Source organism: Theobroma cacao, chromosome 8 (genome assembly GCF_000208745.1).
Source record: "Theobroma cacao cultivar B97-61/B2 chromosome 8, Criollo_cocoa_genome_V2, whole genome shotgun sequence".
Taxonomy (NCBI): Eukaryota; Viridiplantae; Streptophyta; class Magnoliopsida; order Malvales; family Malvaceae; genus Theobroma; species Theobroma cacao.
Window position 1 is genome coordinate 1,052,343 of NC_030857.1, and position 17,718 is coordinate 1,070,060.

At 38.1% G+C, this 17,718-nt stretch overlaps 4 protein-coding genes across 4 annotated transcripts; 1 reads left to right on the forward strand and 3 right to left on the reverse strand.

Moving 5' to 3' along the window:
* On the reverse strand, positions 299-2,696 carry LOC18591359 (uncharacterized membrane protein At1g75140). The gene has a single exon (XM_007017434.2). The coding sequence runs from the start codon at positions 2,433-2,435 to the stop codon at positions 498-500; it is 1,938 nt and encodes a 645-aa protein (XP_007017496.2). The 5' UTR covers positions 2,436-2,696; the 3' UTR covers positions 299-497.
* Positions 3,060-8,191, reverse strand: LOC18591360 (DNA ligase 1). The gene is made up of 11 exons (XM_007017435.2): positions 7,114-8,191; positions 6,945-6,999; positions 6,752-6,851; positions 6,455-6,662; positions 5,958-6,011; positions 5,730-5,869; positions 4,757-5,336; positions 4,520-4,634; positions 4,352-4,401; positions 3,681-3,824; positions 3,060-3,396 (listed from the first exon to the last, which is right to left on the reverse strand). The coding sequence occupies exons 1-11, from the start codon at positions 7,600-7,602 to the stop codon at positions 3,133-3,135; spliced, it is 2,199 nt and encodes a 732-aa protein (XP_007017497.2). The 5' UTR covers positions 7,603-8,191; the 3' UTR covers positions 3,060-3,132.
* Positions 8,325-11,100, reverse strand: LOC18591361 (outer envelope pore protein 24A, chloroplastic). The gene is made up of 3 exons (XM_007017438.2): positions 10,773-11,100; positions 10,320-10,676; positions 8,325-8,563 (listed from the first exon to the last, which is right to left on the reverse strand). Exons 1-3 carry the CDS (start codon positions 10,968-10,970, stop codon positions 8,483-8,485), a joined length of 636 nt encoding a protein of 211 aa, XP_007017500.2. The 5' UTR covers positions 10,971-11,100; the 3' UTR covers positions 8,325-8,482.
* Positions 12,397-17,710, forward strand: LOC18591362. The gene is made up of 6 exons (XM_007017439.2): positions 12,397-12,556; positions 13,529-15,444; positions 15,526-15,601; positions 16,181-16,563; positions 16,760-16,858; positions 17,024-17,710. Exons 2-6 carry the CDS (start codon positions 13,558-13,560, stop codon positions 17,177-17,179), a joined length of 2,601 nt encoding a protein of 866 aa, XP_007017501.2. The 5' UTR covers positions 12,397-12,556; positions 13,529-13,557; the 3' UTR covers positions 17,180-17,710.

Consider the following 17,718-nt stretch of genomic DNA (forward strand, 5'->3'; position numbering starts at 1 on the left):
ATTATCTTATTATTGTATTAATTCTAAGTAAAAAGTCAAAGTCAAAACTCCTAGTCCTCTCATAGTTTTAATGTAATAGTACTATGGTTTTAATTTAATTGACCCATTAGGTCCACAAGCATTATTGTTTAATGCAGGTTAAATTACAAATTAGTATTTTTATTCTCATTACAGAAATGAATATTACATAACCAAAGATTAGAAAGATGAAACTTTTCAATTTAGTCCTTGAAACAAAAGTCACAGGCACATCATCTGCAGTTTAAAGTTAGGGACAAATGATAGGAGAGAACAGGCAGAAATTTGAACCTCTTTCAAAAAGGATAATGCTTGAAATTTTTGGCATTTATTCTTTGTTTATGTCACTAAAGATTAAAATTACAACATGGCGGGGTTCAAATGGCTTCATAATATCTTATGACAGCCAAAGGACAATCTAAAAGAAACTCCCCCTGCCCTCCCTGAAGTAGAAGCTGAGCACAACTGGTTTTAAAAAGTTAACTGTTGTCATCCACAACTTGGCTGTTCACAAATAAACTCTCCCTTCTTTTAGAGAAGCCGGTAGATTCCAGGGCTGAACCCCTAAATTTTAGCTCTGGGGCGGATCTGTAGTTGGGATCCACAGAAGCAGGTCGAGAGCTGGGATCAGCAGCATTTGGCCCGAAAGAACTGGGAGCTCCAGCTGGATATCGAGTAGGAGATCCATACCTTCGACCTCTAAGACCACTGCTCCTCAAGTCAATATCAACAGCACCTCTTGAAGATGAATCTATAAAAGACCTGTCTCCTGTGCTTGATACTAGTGGAGGCCCGTTTGCAGCTGATGTGGAGCTAAAAGGGTCATCAGGTCCCCATGAAGTAAGTGCTTCTTTCTTCTTCGCAAAGAATTGCCATGCCCCAAACAGGAAAAGTATGAAAAACAGCACGGGGCTAGTCCATAGCATCATATTGGATTCCCCTTTCAAAACAGGGAGATTAGAGCGATACATACCCACATACTCCCCTCCAAGGCCAAGAACGACAAGCTTTTCCCGATCACTGGCGATTACGGGCATCACCTGTCTTCTCTCATTATTTATATCCATCCCTCGGTAAGTTAAAAAGGATGACCTGATCTCATCCAAACTGGCAGAGAAAAGAAGTCGTGGAGAACCAGCCCTAACATAATGCAGGGTAGAAACATTATACACAAAAACCTTTTCTTGATCAACAATAAGCAAATATCCCTTAATAGCCTGAAAGGCAAGAGGCTGACGCAATTCCAACTTTTTCTTGGACCTAACCCTGCACTTGAAGTTCATAATATCCCCCAACAGCAAAACATGAATCAAATCACCATCTGATGTACAACCATACGCTTTAGACCGCTCTGTGGGATCAAAGACATAGTTCAGAGCAAGAGAATGATTCAACCCTTCACATTCTGATTCTTTTATTTTCATGCTTCGCAAATCCAGTGAACCAGCACCAGTCTGTGTCAAGAATAAAAGCCTTTGCTTCAAGAACACAAGTGGCCTACTTGTTGGCATGGCAGAACCATAAAGTGATCCATTTTCTCTAAAAACCCTGATTTTCCCGCTAAGATCCGTAGACAAAATATACCTCATTCTTCCAACATAATGAACTTCCAATGTAGTTATTGGCAACCCATCTTCCCCACTATCAGCAGCCACAAATTTACCAACAGTTTCCATTACAGGTGAACCTGACTCTTCTCCATTTAATCCTTCATAAATTCTATGTACCATGATCACACCGTTTTTATGTCCTGTAACAACAACACTCTCATTCTTGTAAACGGACATGTATGAAACCATTGCCATAATTGGCGAGTCGCACCTGGTATAAAACTCCGCCACAACATCCCCATTTCTTAAAAACACATAAACCGTTCCTCTGTCATCCCCAATGGCAACATACTTGCTAAGCCCCTCGTAATCACGAAAGGGCAAAACGTTTATACACGTTGCATCAGAATCTAACTTCACAGCTGACATGAATTGAAACCTCTCAGACCAAAACGGACTGAACGTAGTAACTGAAACAGCCCTCCCTCTTTCCCCATCTCTAACTTCAATCTCTTGAATGGGTGCTTTCCCATCATATTTTCGCTGGCTAATTTCATCTTTCTTTCCAAAACCTGATCTTGAACTCTCAACACTATGCCTGTCATCAACTTTTGAAGACTCTGATAATTTCGATTCTAATCTAGAAACTACTTCACTAAGATTTCTTACTAATTCTTCAAGCTTATGTAATAAAACTTCCTGGTGATTAGAATCACGTGAACTCTTAGTTTCAGGAATCTGATCATGTCCGTGCTCGTTTTGGATTGAGAGGGAGTTAGCGTTTACGAAAACTACAGAAAGTGGTGGAGAAGTAAACATGAAAAGAAAAAGGACGAGAAGAAACTTGCCTTGGAGGGGATTTGCCATTAGAAGGAAGAAGCTTGAAACACTTTCCGATTCAATGTTTTGCCATTATAAATCAAACCCTGTCTGAATTGCAGATCTTAGTTGTGTTTTTCGGATCTGGTTTGGAGAATTTCGGCTGGAATCTATGTTAGATTTGATGAATCTGATGTTGGGAAAGATTGGAGAGAAAAGGAAGCAAAAGACACAACTGTTCTAACGTTTTGACCTGGGCTTGTCCTATGTACGACGAGTTAGGGCAAGAAATTCGGATTTCCAGGCAAAAAAAAAATCACTCCGGTAAATAAAAGAACATATCTAAAAAGAATGATTCAGTCAGGTTAACTTACCTGTAATTTTGTTGAGACCCAATCGCAACACGACACGTTGCTTAAAAGAACCAATAATTGGAGGACGTTTGACTATTTTGGATCGGGTTTGGGCCCCTAGAAAACGCAGCGTTTCGTCACTGTCCCCATTTGCTGGGGAGGCCATCAAAGCAAAAGCATCATCAATTGGTTCCCGTTTAACCAGACAGAAAACTACATCCTTTTTATAGAACTTTTTCTTCTTTCTAAAAGATTAGGCTTATCCAAATGACATCAGGACAGTGCCAACTTTAGCAAAGATAACGTAAATACAACCATCTAGAGAGAAACTAAGCATTGGCAGAAGAATGCAATTCGCATTGGATAATCATAAGTTCAATCTAGAATAATCTTTAGAGAGTTTTCATTGATACATTGGCTTTATTATCTACTGATTTCTTTTCCAACTTGAATGCAGCAAATATGGATTCAGTGTGGCCAACAATACTATTACGAGTGCTGTGACTCATTTGCAATGAGGAACGCCTTAATATTTCCAGCAACTGAGCACGTGAACTCGTTTCCATTTCATCTTTTCTAGGCTGAGGAGTTGATTTGATTTGTGAGTTAGTAAACTTGGCTGATGCAGTTTTGGTTGGACGATGCTCCCTTTGGACCTGCATATGTAAAACAAAGACATTTTTAGTAGTCTAATATCAAGAAATTCAATGGCAGCACAACTATAGCAATTAGCAAACAAATGTTTAGGGATTATAACCTATGTTACTTGCACTCAAGAGGTGAGTGCCAGATATAGGTATGTGTCCAACATGAATAACGTTGGATTTTTCTAAGTTTATCCGTATGTTTGAAGTGTCAAACTTCCATAACCATGTCAAAAACCATGGATACTTTAAGGAAAATGAAGATAAGCTAGAAAACTTGCTGTAATTAAGCTTACCAGATCAGAAGAATTTTCTGCAACTGAGGTTGTGCTTCTGCTATTACTGTCTTCACGTTCAAATACAAAAGAACGCAAGATGCCTGATCCATGCTTGCGAGATGATGATATAGAACAGTTTGACCCCCGACCTATGAAAGATGACTGCAATATTTACCAAGGACCAAGTTAAACTTAGTTGTCTCAGAAATTGAAATCTCATTCCACAATGTCCTACTCATCTATATAGATACATACGGTCACAAAAGGAAAAGATGACTAAAATCCTATTATGCCTAAGATGTAAAATAGAGGACCCTATCATGCCTAAGATAAAAAGGAGAAACCATATCAGGTTGATAAAGGAAAGAGCTTGAATAGCCCCAGATAGAAGTCAAACTAGATGCTAAATTATATGAGAAGCCAAAGAAGCAAGCATAAGGAGCTGAGATTCATTTAGTTAGTGAAGGGACGTGTCAAACAGAAACACAGAATGTGCATGAAGCACAGTTATCCAGCAAAATCTTGGTGTAAAGTCAAGGCCAAATAAGTTATTAGATTAGGCATGCTGAAATATAATACCATTAGAGGCTCCTTTTCCTATACTAAATACCACTTTATTCAAGTCATCAGAGTTTCTTATAATAAATGCCAACAGACTCAAAATCCAAAAAGATTGCAAACTAGTTTACCTTTGAGGACGCATTCCCTTTTTTTCCCATGAACAGCATATTAGAAATGGCTGCCAAAAACAAGAATAATGGTGATGACAAGGAAATGTTATTTATATTTATAGCAAAACAACCTCAGCTGGGGAAATGCGAATAGCTTATCAAGACATTCATTGATAAGAATCTTACTTGATGGTTTGGCTTTTCTTCTGGGGTCAGGCATATTATTCACTTTCTTTATATAACCAAAGAGTTCTTTGGACCTTGCATCCGCAGTTGGTGGCAAGAGCTCAGCCTGCTGATTCTGTTCCATGTCACTTTATTTAGTTGCTATCTCATAATCAGAGCAATAAAGAAACAAAAGATACATAAATATGACCAGAAAAATGTTATTCATGCCCAAATCTAAAACTACTAATAACTCACAGCTTTCTCAGACAAGCACTGTTCAGCAAGCTTTTTTTCCACTTCCTCATCATCAGATGATATATACATGTCATCTTTATCTGTAAACATATGTGGTATCATTTCCTTTATCTTTTTTATATGCATGTGCAAATTTATCGGAGGTAAATCTTCTGTAGTTTCAACAAAATCCTCTTCCTCTTCTACAGACTCATCGTCTTCCTCAAATCCTTCCTCATCAAGCAAGGTTGTTTCTCTCTGCTTCGGACCCCATCTCCGCAATAAGTTCTCTGTTTTAGCAGCATCCTGTCGGTCAAACAACTTCTGATGGAGTTCCATGCGCTTTTCAATATCACTTTGCTTTTCTTCATATGTAGTTGCTATCATATCTCTAAGTTCCTCTAAATCTTCACTATCTTCATCTTCTTCATTGTCATCATCCTGGAAGGGAAGTAAGTCATTATCACTGTCATCTTCTTCTTCAGCTTCTTGATCAATAAATGCTTTAACAGGATCACCATTAGGCACTGGAGACAAATCAACAGATCCATGTGGTTGTGGATCAACGTTCTCCTTGTCATTGTCCTCCTCATCAGATGAACTACAACAAACAAGGTGACAAACTGTATAGATTAGAGCAAACAAAATTTATATAAGGCAACCATTGATTCACTTTTACAAGATATAATCAATACAATTTTGCACATATGACAAATTCATTCCAATTCCTAGCAAATTCTCATGTATAAACATAAAAGTAACTGCAAAAAAAATGCTACACTTGTTCCGATGACTAAACAATTAAAGTAACTAAAAAGAACCTTGAAATATGTGATAGAAGCTGATAGATGGAGTTGTCATACAAATACTGTAAAAAAGCTTCCGCACAAAAGCACTATCCTGAGGATTAATGCTGCTATGAATCTAGATGATAAGACCAGTAAAAATAAATGATATCATTGTAAAAACAAATAAAAGAAAGTATAAGACTTACATGTCATCAGGAGGAGCAGAGTCGAGCTTTAAGTTCAGAGCAAGCAGGGATGGTGCCAGAACTTCTTCTAAAGGGCTCTTAGGGGTCTCCTCTGCGAAATCATCTTTAGAGTCACTTGTTTGGGAATCAGAAAATAGATCCTACAATATGCAAAGAGACAAGCAATTAGAATTTCATCCATAAGTGGCACTTCTTCAACCAATGAGATGTGAGAGGGAGAAAAGAAACCTGAGTATCATCTATAGGAGCTCGAAATGCTTGTTCAGGCTCCTCATCAACAGCCTGTAATGTACCAGGTGCTACCATCAGAACACATACAAGTCTACCTCAACATAATGCAAAAACTCATGTGACCTGAATTATCAGACTGATAATCTCATGGCAACCCCAATTGCCACAAGGAATTAGCCTTCCATGGCCATTAAAAAAACAGTGAAAGCATACACTAGGCACCATATTCAGATGGAAATATGACAACCAAATATTGTGTGAAAATAATGTCATGTTATTTCAAATCCAAAAATATAGAATGGCAGATCAAGTTTGCCATCTTGCTCAGGAGAAACATCATTCCCCAACTTCAAAAGGATGCAAGCTCATAAACGTGTAATTGAAGCTTGCCATCTACCAGAAAACTGTTTGTAAATTTTAAACTCATGAAATGTAAATAATTCCTGATGTGCAATAATCAGATCCATTATTGAAACACAACATGAATAACTCACCATCTCTGGTGAAAGTTTTTCATGACTTGAGACATTTGCAACACTTTTTATTTCATCAGCAGACAAGGTATCTGAAATCCCATGATTTGCAATTCCCTTCTCACTTCCAACTTCCACAGCCTCATCATTGCCGCTCCCCTCATTAGTGACAAACTCTACCATATCCTTGTTCGAAAAACCATCATGATCATCAACAACAAAATATGTCCTGGGAAACGTGACGCCTTAGCATAACCATCTATAAATTGGCAAACACATAAAAATATAGAGGGGCAAAATAAAAAGTTAACTACTCACTTTTTTGAAACCTCAAGCTTTCTTCGCCGAATCTTCTCCAAAACTGATGATATGGGTTTTTGAACCAATGGTGCTGGTTTAAATGCAGCATCTCTAGTTTCTATCCCAAAGTAATACATAATTCAAGAATTAAAAAATGACTAATTTAAATCAATTATGTGTGTTTACAGAAACCCATGCTTGTTTACAATACCCCGTAGTAGTCTCTGAGATTCAGCACGAAGTTGGGCAAGATGTTCTCTTCTTTCCTTTAAAAAAGACCACGGCAACCAAAAATCAGCATACAAGTAAGTTATATATATATAAAGACTATGTTAAATTGTTATTTGTATTCTAAAATTAAAGAAAATATTTCTTCATACCTTCGATGTTCTTCTTTCTGGTAACAAGGGCATCTCCTCATCACCATCGCCTTTGACTCTCTTTTTCTTTTTCTTCTCTCTATTCTCTAATTCATCCAAACTAGGCCGTTTCTTTTCTGACTCCTCCCTTTCCGAATCCCTAATTTCCATCTCTCGGCTCTGATCTTCACCACCTCCATCAACTTCCTCGGTCAGGGAATCAAAATCTAACGTCCGCTTAGCAACAGACTCCTTTTCCTCGACAGGCAACTCAGCAAAGCTGGAACTCAATTCATCTTCCTCGTCGGAACCCTCGAACCCCGACCTAGATCCCGATCTCGGTTCCTCAATAGCTTGGCCGTCGAATACATCGAAATCTAGTTCTTCATATTGAGACTGATTCTCAGCAACCGTTTTGACCTTCTTCAATCGTTTCAACTTTCTCCCAGGAACAGGAGAAGCTGGCCTGTCGGACGGTGAAGCAAGTTCTAGATCCTCGTCGCTGTCCATCTCTACGGCTCTCTTTTTCTTCTGGACGTAGGCGGAGGAGAGAGAGTATGGATTTTGTTTATTGATATGGAAATGCCGAAATATTGAGGACTGTGGATCCAGACTGGCTCGTTGCAAAATTGGAAACTGGAAGGCGGCAAATGTTTTCAAACATTTGGAGGGCAATTGGCGAGGGCGCGATTTGGTTTGGAAAATTTTGTTGCTTTGGCGCGGGAACAGAAGCGGTTGGCCTTTTCGCTTTACTGACAAAGGGGTTAAAATTAGGAAAATTACGCTTTTACCACTTTGCGGGAAATTGGCCTAGTAATTGCTGTACTTAAAATGTTTTCGAATGTCGGATTATCTTGATTGGGCTTAATGGCCCATAAGAAGCCTTCTACCGCTTCAAGGAAGCTATAAGCGAAGCCCGAAATCTATAGCAACATCCCAACAAAGCAGATAGGCTTTATCTGATAATACATTCAAGGCTTCCTGGGTACCAAGGCCTTCATATTTGTCCATCCATTCAGAACCCCAGAAGATCAAAATTTGCATGCTTTTCTTCTACACTTCATAACCCAAAATGCCACTGTAAATAAAAGTATCTTTCCGCATCTCTGTTTCTGATTCAAAGACTGGCATGTTCTCATCATAAAAGGGGAGGACAAAGCTAAGAAAATACTAAGGTATTGCAAGAATGGGGACCTGATATTCAAAATTGATAAATGAGCAGTACAAGATTGGTGCAGCCATCGAAACAAAGTAATCAGCCCATTATAGATGGTAAATCAGGAGCAAAACTATGTTTTGAAACACTATTGAATAGACAGCTTGCAATAAGCTGTTTGTCGAAATGTATATAATTCAAACATGCAAATGGATAAGATTGGTGAACAATAAATCACATTTCCAAATCCCAAGTACTCTCAGCAATAATTTTGGGGATCTTAGATTCTTCAGCCAGGTTGATGGATGCAGAAATCTGGAAAAAAAAAAACAAATAGGATGATGATTAGAAATCATCTCAGGCAAGGCTTAAAGTACCTTATATCAAACAAATTGTATCAAGACATCAAAGCTTCATTTCTAACTAACACATCACACCTAACATACCATGTTTATGAAACACAAATAATTTTAGCAAATTTCATAATCATATCAGCACAATAGGTCTTTTACCTCCATTTCTTTTCCCTGTTTTTTTTTTTTCGACAGATGAAGAAACAAAATCACAAAAGAGACACCAAGTTAATTTCTGAAGAAAGAGATCTATGAAATCCATACCATCTTGACTGTCTATTGATTACTGCCAATAATACCAAAATTAAACCGTGTAAAACCACTTATCTAAGAGCTTTCCAAATGAGTAATTCTTCCCCTTCATTTGCTCTTCCATTTCTTTCTCTTCACAACAACCAAACAATAAAAAGAGGGATCAAATCTACAGCTTTTCTCCGATCTGTACAAGAAGTTACACCTTTCCAAGCCTCTTCAGTTGAACCAGCCGTCACCAAGGAATGCCTAACATTGCAGAAGCTGAAGGCCAAAGCTAACCCACCAAGGCAAGTAAGAAGAAGATTATTAATTGATTACACAACTGCCTTGTATAGAACATATTTCATTAGCCAAAATTTTGCCCCGTTTTGGATTGTTACCAATAGTCGAAATTCATTCCCATGTAGTCTCCCAAGCAAAGGAAGCAACCTTATTTGGAACCCTTGTCTCTCGTCACCACAAAAAACCCTCTCATATGTCTCCATATAGGATGGTCCCTTTTACAAGACATCCACTCCTTAACATACAGCAACATATCATCTACAATCTCCTTGGACTAAGAAAAGTACTAGTTCAACCTGATGCAGTATAAAGAATGCATCCACACAAGTATCCTCCCAAAAAACACCAATGTCTCTGCCTTAAATCAACATGACCTACCTTCATCGTTTGACATCATTATTTAATGAGTTAGAAGTAAAATAAGATATGCTGGCATTTTATTTCAACCTCTAAATGCCTGGTCATTAAAAAGAGGGCCCTGGCTTAAATAATAGAAATAACATGCATATACAGAAAAGACATAAGCAATATGATCAAGCAATCCAAAGCCTTGCTTGCTCCAAGGTCTTCTCAAACATTTCAAGCAGCATTCCAGAAGTGAGTTGCAACGACTAGATTCTACATCCTCTTCAAACAATAGAAGACTGAATCAACAAAAGGGAAAAGTTTCTCCTGATTGCGGGATGTAACTTGAGGCCACAGTTATCCATTTATCTTCCTCAGAACCACACCAGGTATCCATGTTTTAGTAAAACACCCTCTCGCAGCAAATGTGTTCTCAAACTTCTTAGGCTTCACTTTTCCTTTTTACACTCAATTTATTGAACAATCCCTCTAATCCTCATAAGACATAAATAGTTCACTCCCACCAAATTCTTTGCTGAAAAATGACAAGTTATCTTATGAACTTTAATTCACTTCTGCCCTTTAAAACTATAATTCCACAACCATATCAGTCACTTAGAAATTTTTTTACCAAGTGCAAGAGTTAGATTAATCAGTCAAGTCAGATTGAAAACCCAATCTTAGAATAGGAATGGTAGATTTTGATTTCAATACTATACTACACTGTACCCATGCATAACCCAAAGAGTACCCACGAGATAATGTGCAATGGAAACACTCAAATTTCAATAAAATAATCAAACAAATAATAAAGAAAAAATTATCTAGTTAGTTACCTTAAAAGTCCCATTAAACTTGGAATTTCTCGACCACTCCAAAGCCAAGTCCCTGCTCCATGTCTGATACGTCGCCTTAAAAACATCGTCGTATACTCTCTTCGAAATTCCAAAATCCCACGCATTCTTCCCCAAATCATAACACGGTTCGAAAGTAGTGACCCCTCCGTGCACGTAGCTGTACTTGAGCTTACAATTCCTCGTACCAAGCATGTAATTAGCTGACAACTTGTTAGCAGAATCGAACGCGAGTGCCCCGTCCACCACCGTCCGGTTATCCCCTCTGCTGTGAATGTAAGTAAGCTTCAACGGCTTCTCCACAACCCTAACCGTGTTCATAAACTGAAACCGAAAATCCTGCCCCCAAAAGAAACAATACAAAAAATCAAATAACTAACAAGTCAGTGATAAATTAAAGACGTAGTACTAGCATAGTTTTCAATTTAAACGTACCTTCCTGGGGACGTCATAGTCGACGATGAAGAACCCGGGTTTTTCAACTGATAAAGTCAAACCGTTCAGGCTGGGACCATTGACGACAGTGGCGTCAGTCATGGAGGCGCGTAGCTTGACATCCCCAGCGCCGACGGCGATAGTAGCGGCGGCAGTGCTCTTGTCATTCGTGTATCTGCCTTTCAAAGACGCCTTCATTTCTTACGGGAGGTACAAGGAACCGAGACAATCGGGAGAGGCTGGTGCCTTGATGGAAATGTCGAGGGTTTTTTTCTTCCTTTTTTCCTTGTCTTTTGTAATTTTGCTATCCAGAAAATTTTATTTTTCGGCGCACCTTTGCAGCTTGACAGCTCGAGTCCTCAATTTGGACCTTGGGCTTTTCTGTGGGCTACCGATGATGTAAATTAGAGCCTTGACACAAGCTTATGACGCAGACCAATGGGCCCCTTATTGTAACCTTATTCCTTTTTCCGAAAAATCTTGAATTTCGTTATTTCGATAATGAAATTTGTATTGTTACACACGTATGTGTGTACACACACACAAAACATACACATATATATATCTATATATATTTGTAAAAATTTGAATGTAAATTGATAAAATATTAACATATATGATGAATTAAAAATATTTGTTTTTTATTAAAATAAATAGTATGATAATAAAAAAAGTACAAATTTATCAAAATTTTCCCACTAATCACTTACATATATCCTTATACTAAAAAATGGAAGGGAGGCATCATTTGCTGTTATAATGAAGGGTTTTCGGCTTATAGCTACTTGCTTTTTGTTCCCTTTCGTCTTATATTATCTTCACTTATGAAAGAAATGAATATTAGCAAATCTACCAACCTTTGATTTCTCATTCATATTCCCTTTAGTACTAAAGAATGCACATGGTTGCTTCATTTCTTATTACTCTTCTATAAACTTTTTATTCTTCCGTTTTCCTTTTAAAGAATTTCATAAGGAAGCTTTTATCTTCCTCTCTCGACGAGTATTAAACGGTTTTTAATTTTAATACCCACACCCAAGTTGATTAATATATAAACGGTTTCAAGTAGCGAGTATCTTAACTCTCAAATTTAAATTTTATTCAAAACTATATCAAGGAGTAATTTTTTATCTAAAATCTATTTATAATAATTCAAAACCACAATAAATTTGAGTTAAACACCCGTTCAAGACTCGCTGACCTCCATTTATAATTATGATTATTCCTTTCATGTTTTTTTTAACTTACCTATCTTTTTTCATTCATTTTAAAATGTTATCACTCCAAGCAAATATTGGTTAAGTCTTCCAAAGAAAAAGAAATAAAATAAAATAAAAAGGATAAGAAACTAATTATAATGGGTCAGGAGCCTAGAACCCAATATTGCCGTAACCCGGCCACGTAAGGAGATTCAGAGTGGGTGAGCCCAGTTGCCTAAATTTACGTACGATTAATGACGTGGCGAATATCTAATATCACCATCAGATCGAACGGTACATGTTGCAATCACGACTTCAAGATATCATACGCGCGTGACGTACGCAAACCCAGCCTTTTTCCGATTTCATTTCGTCAAAGATCCACTCGAGGCTTCGCGCTCATTTTGAGTTCCCGCCACCAACAATTTGGCGCGAGATCATAAACGATAAATCCCATTTTATTTCACAAGCGAGCCCTATCATTTTATTTTTGTTCACTCAAACTAATTCGAAATCGCAATTTCACCAGCCTCTCGTCGTTTTCTCCCCGTCTCTTTCTCCGGGTAGGAAAGTCTCCAATTTCAGGTGAGTTGATGCTCGATTTTCTTTTTATTTTTTCCTGTTGGATTTGACTGCCTAGATTTGTAAACCGCATTTCAACCGTTTAACGATAACTAGATCTGGAAATTTTAGATCTTACTTGTCTGTTTCAGACATTGTTCGCTAGTTCTGGTATCAGTTCTAAATCAGATTTAGCATAAGTAATTAGTATCAGTAAGCCAGGAGAAGAGCTCAATAGTTTACTGGCTTTTGTTATTCATTTAGTTTGTTTAATACTTATACGATTAATGTCGGTAAGGAGTAAATCGTTTGATTTTGTGAAATTGTGCCTTCTGAAATGAGCAGCACATTGTTTTTGGCATTATTAGCTCACGCGTCGCTTAGTCCCATGAGCCGTTGGCGGTCTTGCCAATGGAATTAACAGTGCACAGTTTGGTTGTTCTTGGATTGTCGACATTGTCAAAATTTACTCAAAGATAGGATCATAGGAAGCAGCATTGAGCATATTTTCTTTTACATTTGAAGTTTTGTTTTGCCTGTCGCGACATTCTTGTGCTCAGAAGTTGTTTCTAGCACTACCTTACCACTCGAAAGTTGGTTGAAAGGGAGAGAAAACAAACAGTAAGAAGTTTCTGGTGTAATTTTGAGTTATTCCAATATTGCTTCCAATGTTTTGGCAGATGAAGAAGAATTTGATATAATATGTGTAACTTGCTGTTTTTTAATTTCTGGTTTCTTATTATTAATTTGTTTCCTTGTTCATCTGAAATAAGGGGTTCTCAGTGTTCGACCTTAAATTTATTGCTTTTTTCCTTTGTGTGTGGGGTGTGTGGATTGGAGAAATGGGGATTTCTATTTTCTCGTAGAAAAGCTAGACTAGCATTGTTTTATCTTATCATGTAATTAGTGCTTTGTGACTCTCAAAAAAAAAAAAAAGTTCGTGCTTTGTTTAATTATGAGTAGTTTCTGAAGAAAGGAATATTTTACAAAATGCAGACAAGCATTTAAGTCCAGTGTTGAATCTAATGGAGTTAAGGAGCTCGACCCATTTGCACTTTATCCAGGCAATTAAGGGTGGCTTAGTCGCAAAGTTCATAAATGTGGATACCCATGGGCGACCAACACTCAAATTTAAGGAAATCAAGGAAATATTGAATTTAAGGGACGCCATCTATCATAATCAAGTTCCAAAAATCCACCTAAGGGATGACTTGGAGAGCTCGCCAACAAAATGTTGTGTGGTCAAGGTGGAAGGCCCAGACTCACCTTTGGTGAGAGGTATAAAAATCAAAACTGAACCTGAAGCATCTGATTTTAACTGCAACAATGACGGCGGGGGAGGAAATAATGACCTGGATGATCTTAGCTTTGGCAATATGACGCTGAAACAGATTCAGAAGAAATGCAAAACAAAGAAAAGGAAACGCTTGAACTCTGTTGGTTTAAATGAGGAAACCGTGGAAACTTGGTCTAGTGCGAAAAATGAATTTCCTAACTGTCAGCACAAGGATGATGAATATGATCTTGAGGAGCCTATCATCAGTTGGAAATCTAAACTGTCCAACAATATGAAGAGTAAGAAGAAGTGTTTGAGGAAGAGAGTCTCTGCTTCATCTCCTAATGCCATGTCTGCAGTTAAATCTCAGCAGGTTAATAGCGGTGAAGATTTCCAGCAACCAAATGGGAATTGGCCTGCGCCTATTGATGTTAAAGTTGAGGTTCCTGAGTCTGGTTACTCGGGCCAAACCATTTTCAGTGATTCCTCTGTTTCTGACTTTAGTTGCAGTGAACAAGTGGATTATTTTGTTACCGTATCTAATGAGGTTCCTGAAACTACTAATGTACAAATTCTGGTGACTGAGGTGCCTAATCCTACAAAAGAACCTCAATACTGTTCTCTTAATGAAGTGTCCTATGAATATGTGGAAAATCTTGAGTCCAAGTTTGATGTGGGGGTTTCTGGTTGGGAAATTATTAAGGTAGACAGTCCAGAAATAATAAGCTACGAGTATTCGGACTTATCAGAATTTAAGAAAGAAGATTATATTATCTATTCCCTTCCCTATGATGTCTCCTCAGAACCCATGTCTCCAACTAAGGATTATAGCTGTGACATTCATGATAGCTGCCAAAGTAATTCTACCAATCATGAGATGCCATGGCAGACAAGCAGTTATAGTTTGATTCAAGTTCCTGAGACAACCATTGCTTGTGGTTTGGAAACAGGGGTCCCGTTGTATCCCGTAGAAGAACCTGTCTGTCATGTTTCGAAAGGGCTGTCCTATGATTATATGGAAGATGTTGATCGTAAATTTGGTGCCAGGTTTTCTGGTTCGGAGATTGTAAAGGTAGATAGTCCAGAAACAATCAGTTATCAGTGTTCAGATTCACCAGAATTTGGAAGAGAAGGTACTGTCTACCTGCTACCCTATGACATTTCCTCAGAGTCAATGTCTCCACCAAAGGATCATTGTCCTGATTTCCATGACAGCTTCAAAAGTAATTCTTCTGAGCACAAGATGGCTTGGCAGACAAGCACTTACGGCCAAAATGAAGTGCCTGAGTTGGACAGTGATAATAGCCTCCAATGCTCGGAAAATATCAATGAAGGCAGTGGGTGCTTCTTTGAGAGTAGAACTACACATGATTGGCCTTCTAATTTTAGAAACGTCGCCATCAGCCCTTCCAGTGAAAACAGCTTGTATTGGAGTTCATCATGCTTGAATCATGAGAAACATTCAGTACCTGTTTCTGTTGATTCTCCTTCAGCAGGGAAGCAATCCCTGTCATCTGCCTTCAGAGCAATCAATTCCTTTGATGCTTCTGATGAGCCTAATGCATCAGCAGGACCTCAAGATTATCATCAATTGAAGCAGCAGCATCGTCCTGAAAGGCTTCTCTCAAGTAGAAAGGTGTGGAAAATATGTTGGATTTAAGTCAATTCTACTTTTGTTCTGTTGAAGGTTTTTCTAACCAAATGCTTCGACTTTCAGGCCATTTCTCCAACCTCTCAAGAGAGGCTTTGTCAGGCTATGGAGTTAACTGGGTTGGATGATAATGAGCGACACCGTAAGTTTACTAAAGGTTGCCATTAGATTGGAATTCTAACTTATATCCCCTGCTTTTTAAAACGGTCTTCATAATGAAACTCGCTAATTAATATTAATCGACTGCTTGATCATAATTTGTGGAACAAATTAGTGGTAGCCTAGTAGAATTCTGGGAACATATGTTTTGTCTGCAAAAGTGAACTGGGAAAAAGTATTATTTAAATGGAATTATTCTACTGCAACCGATATTACTTCTCTTTCATGTTTTATGCAGTCAACTTGTTAGCGTTTGGAACATGAAAATTACTGTGGCTAATGACAAAAAGAGATTTCTTGATATTCTCAAGCATCTTATATCTACTAGGCCTTAAAATTATTAAAGTATCCATTAGGTTTTCCTGTTTAAGGTGATGAAAATTCAAGAAACTTGTTAATTCATATATTTCAATATTTGCAAAGGAGATTGAAGCAAAACTAAGTTATTTGCATTCAAATGCTGTAAACTATTATTGAACTATTCCTGTTTTGTTTATGGAGACTACTTTGTCCTTTTGCATTCCATATCTATTTGACATTAATACGGTTGTAATACTATCAGAATGTAGGGGGAAGCTGTATTTTGGGAAGCAGACCAATCATAGGATTTTAAGAGCTCAAGGGCTTGACCAGTTCAGGAGAGATGGAGCCACTGTCAGCCCAAAGTCAATCATGAGAAAAGAAAAACATAATAAGAAAGGGTCACCCCCTAAGGGCATTCTCAAGGTTACTCATCCTTCACGTTCACCACGTGTTAGCACTGCATCCTCCACTGTCCAACGATTTTCACAAAGTGCAATAGCATTCTCACAGAGACAAATGCGGGATATTGAATCTTTAGCAACTAAACTCACAACAGAGTTGAAGTCTATGAAAGACATTGTGAAGGGGAAATTGCACTCAGAAGCCTCTCCTGCCACTTCTGCAGAAGAAAATGCTGATGAGGTGTGTAACTGTACGACCTTACTGGGTTATCACTGAACAACTTTTAACACATAAGTTTGTCAGGGTTCTTTTTTCAGTGGTTTCTTCCCTTTTGAAGTCAGTAATAATGTTCATATTACCTTTTAAAATAAGTCTGTTCATATCTGGTTAGCTGCATGAAGTTTATATATCTAACCACACTTTACTACTCTGGCAGGTCAGAAAAGCCCTTGAAAATGCAACAAAAGTTGAAGAAACTGCAAGAAAATGGCTTTCTATAATGGCAAGAGACTGCAACCGATTTTGTAAAATCATGGTATGTTTCTCTTTTGATATTACTAAAAGCAGAACAAAGCTGAGAGGAAACACAGTGAGTTGGGATAGAGGGGGTGGGAAATGGAGAGGATGGCAGAACATGTAAAAGCAGGAAGACAGTATGCTTCATGAGCTGTGCTGATTATTTTCATGGTTTGATTTGCAGAGATCGACTGGGGATAATACTGCTGCCTCTGAACGTGTAATCCACAAAGAAAGGAAGATTACTTTTGCTGATGAGGCTGGCGGAAAGCTTTGTCATGTCAAGGTTTTTAAGGATGACATGTGCACGGCTTCTTTACTAGAGTGCGGCAGTGAATAACATCTTTGAACGGTACCCTTGTTCTGAAATACCGATCCAATTCCACCTAGAAATGAGGCAAATACAGGGCGACGCCATTGACGTATGTGTTCTACAGTATACATGAGTGGAATTGCTGTTACACGAGTTTCTTATCAGCCCAAAACCAGAGATTCGCAACTGCAGAATGTAAGTAAAGGAAAATGATGAGGAAATAGAGGACTGCACATCTAACTTTAAGCCTTCGAGTTCTGGTTGTGGCGAGGGTGATCTGTTGCCTTTCTTGATCCTCAAGGCTACATATTCTGTCTCTACTGTTTGTTGTGTTCATATATTTTCATGAATTTTGTATTTATTGTATTAAGAGTGGATAGAAAAGGATACTTCTACGACCCTTTTTCCGGTCAAGAAGTCGGAACTCTTTGAACCTGGGGCGTTCTTATTAGCTTCCTGCAGTCTGCTTCCTTCATCAGCCTGGCTAGCCGGCTAACTGGAAACTGTTACTACTAATTAAAACCATTGCAACATCAATCTACCTCCAAATTCCAGCCATGGTGAGT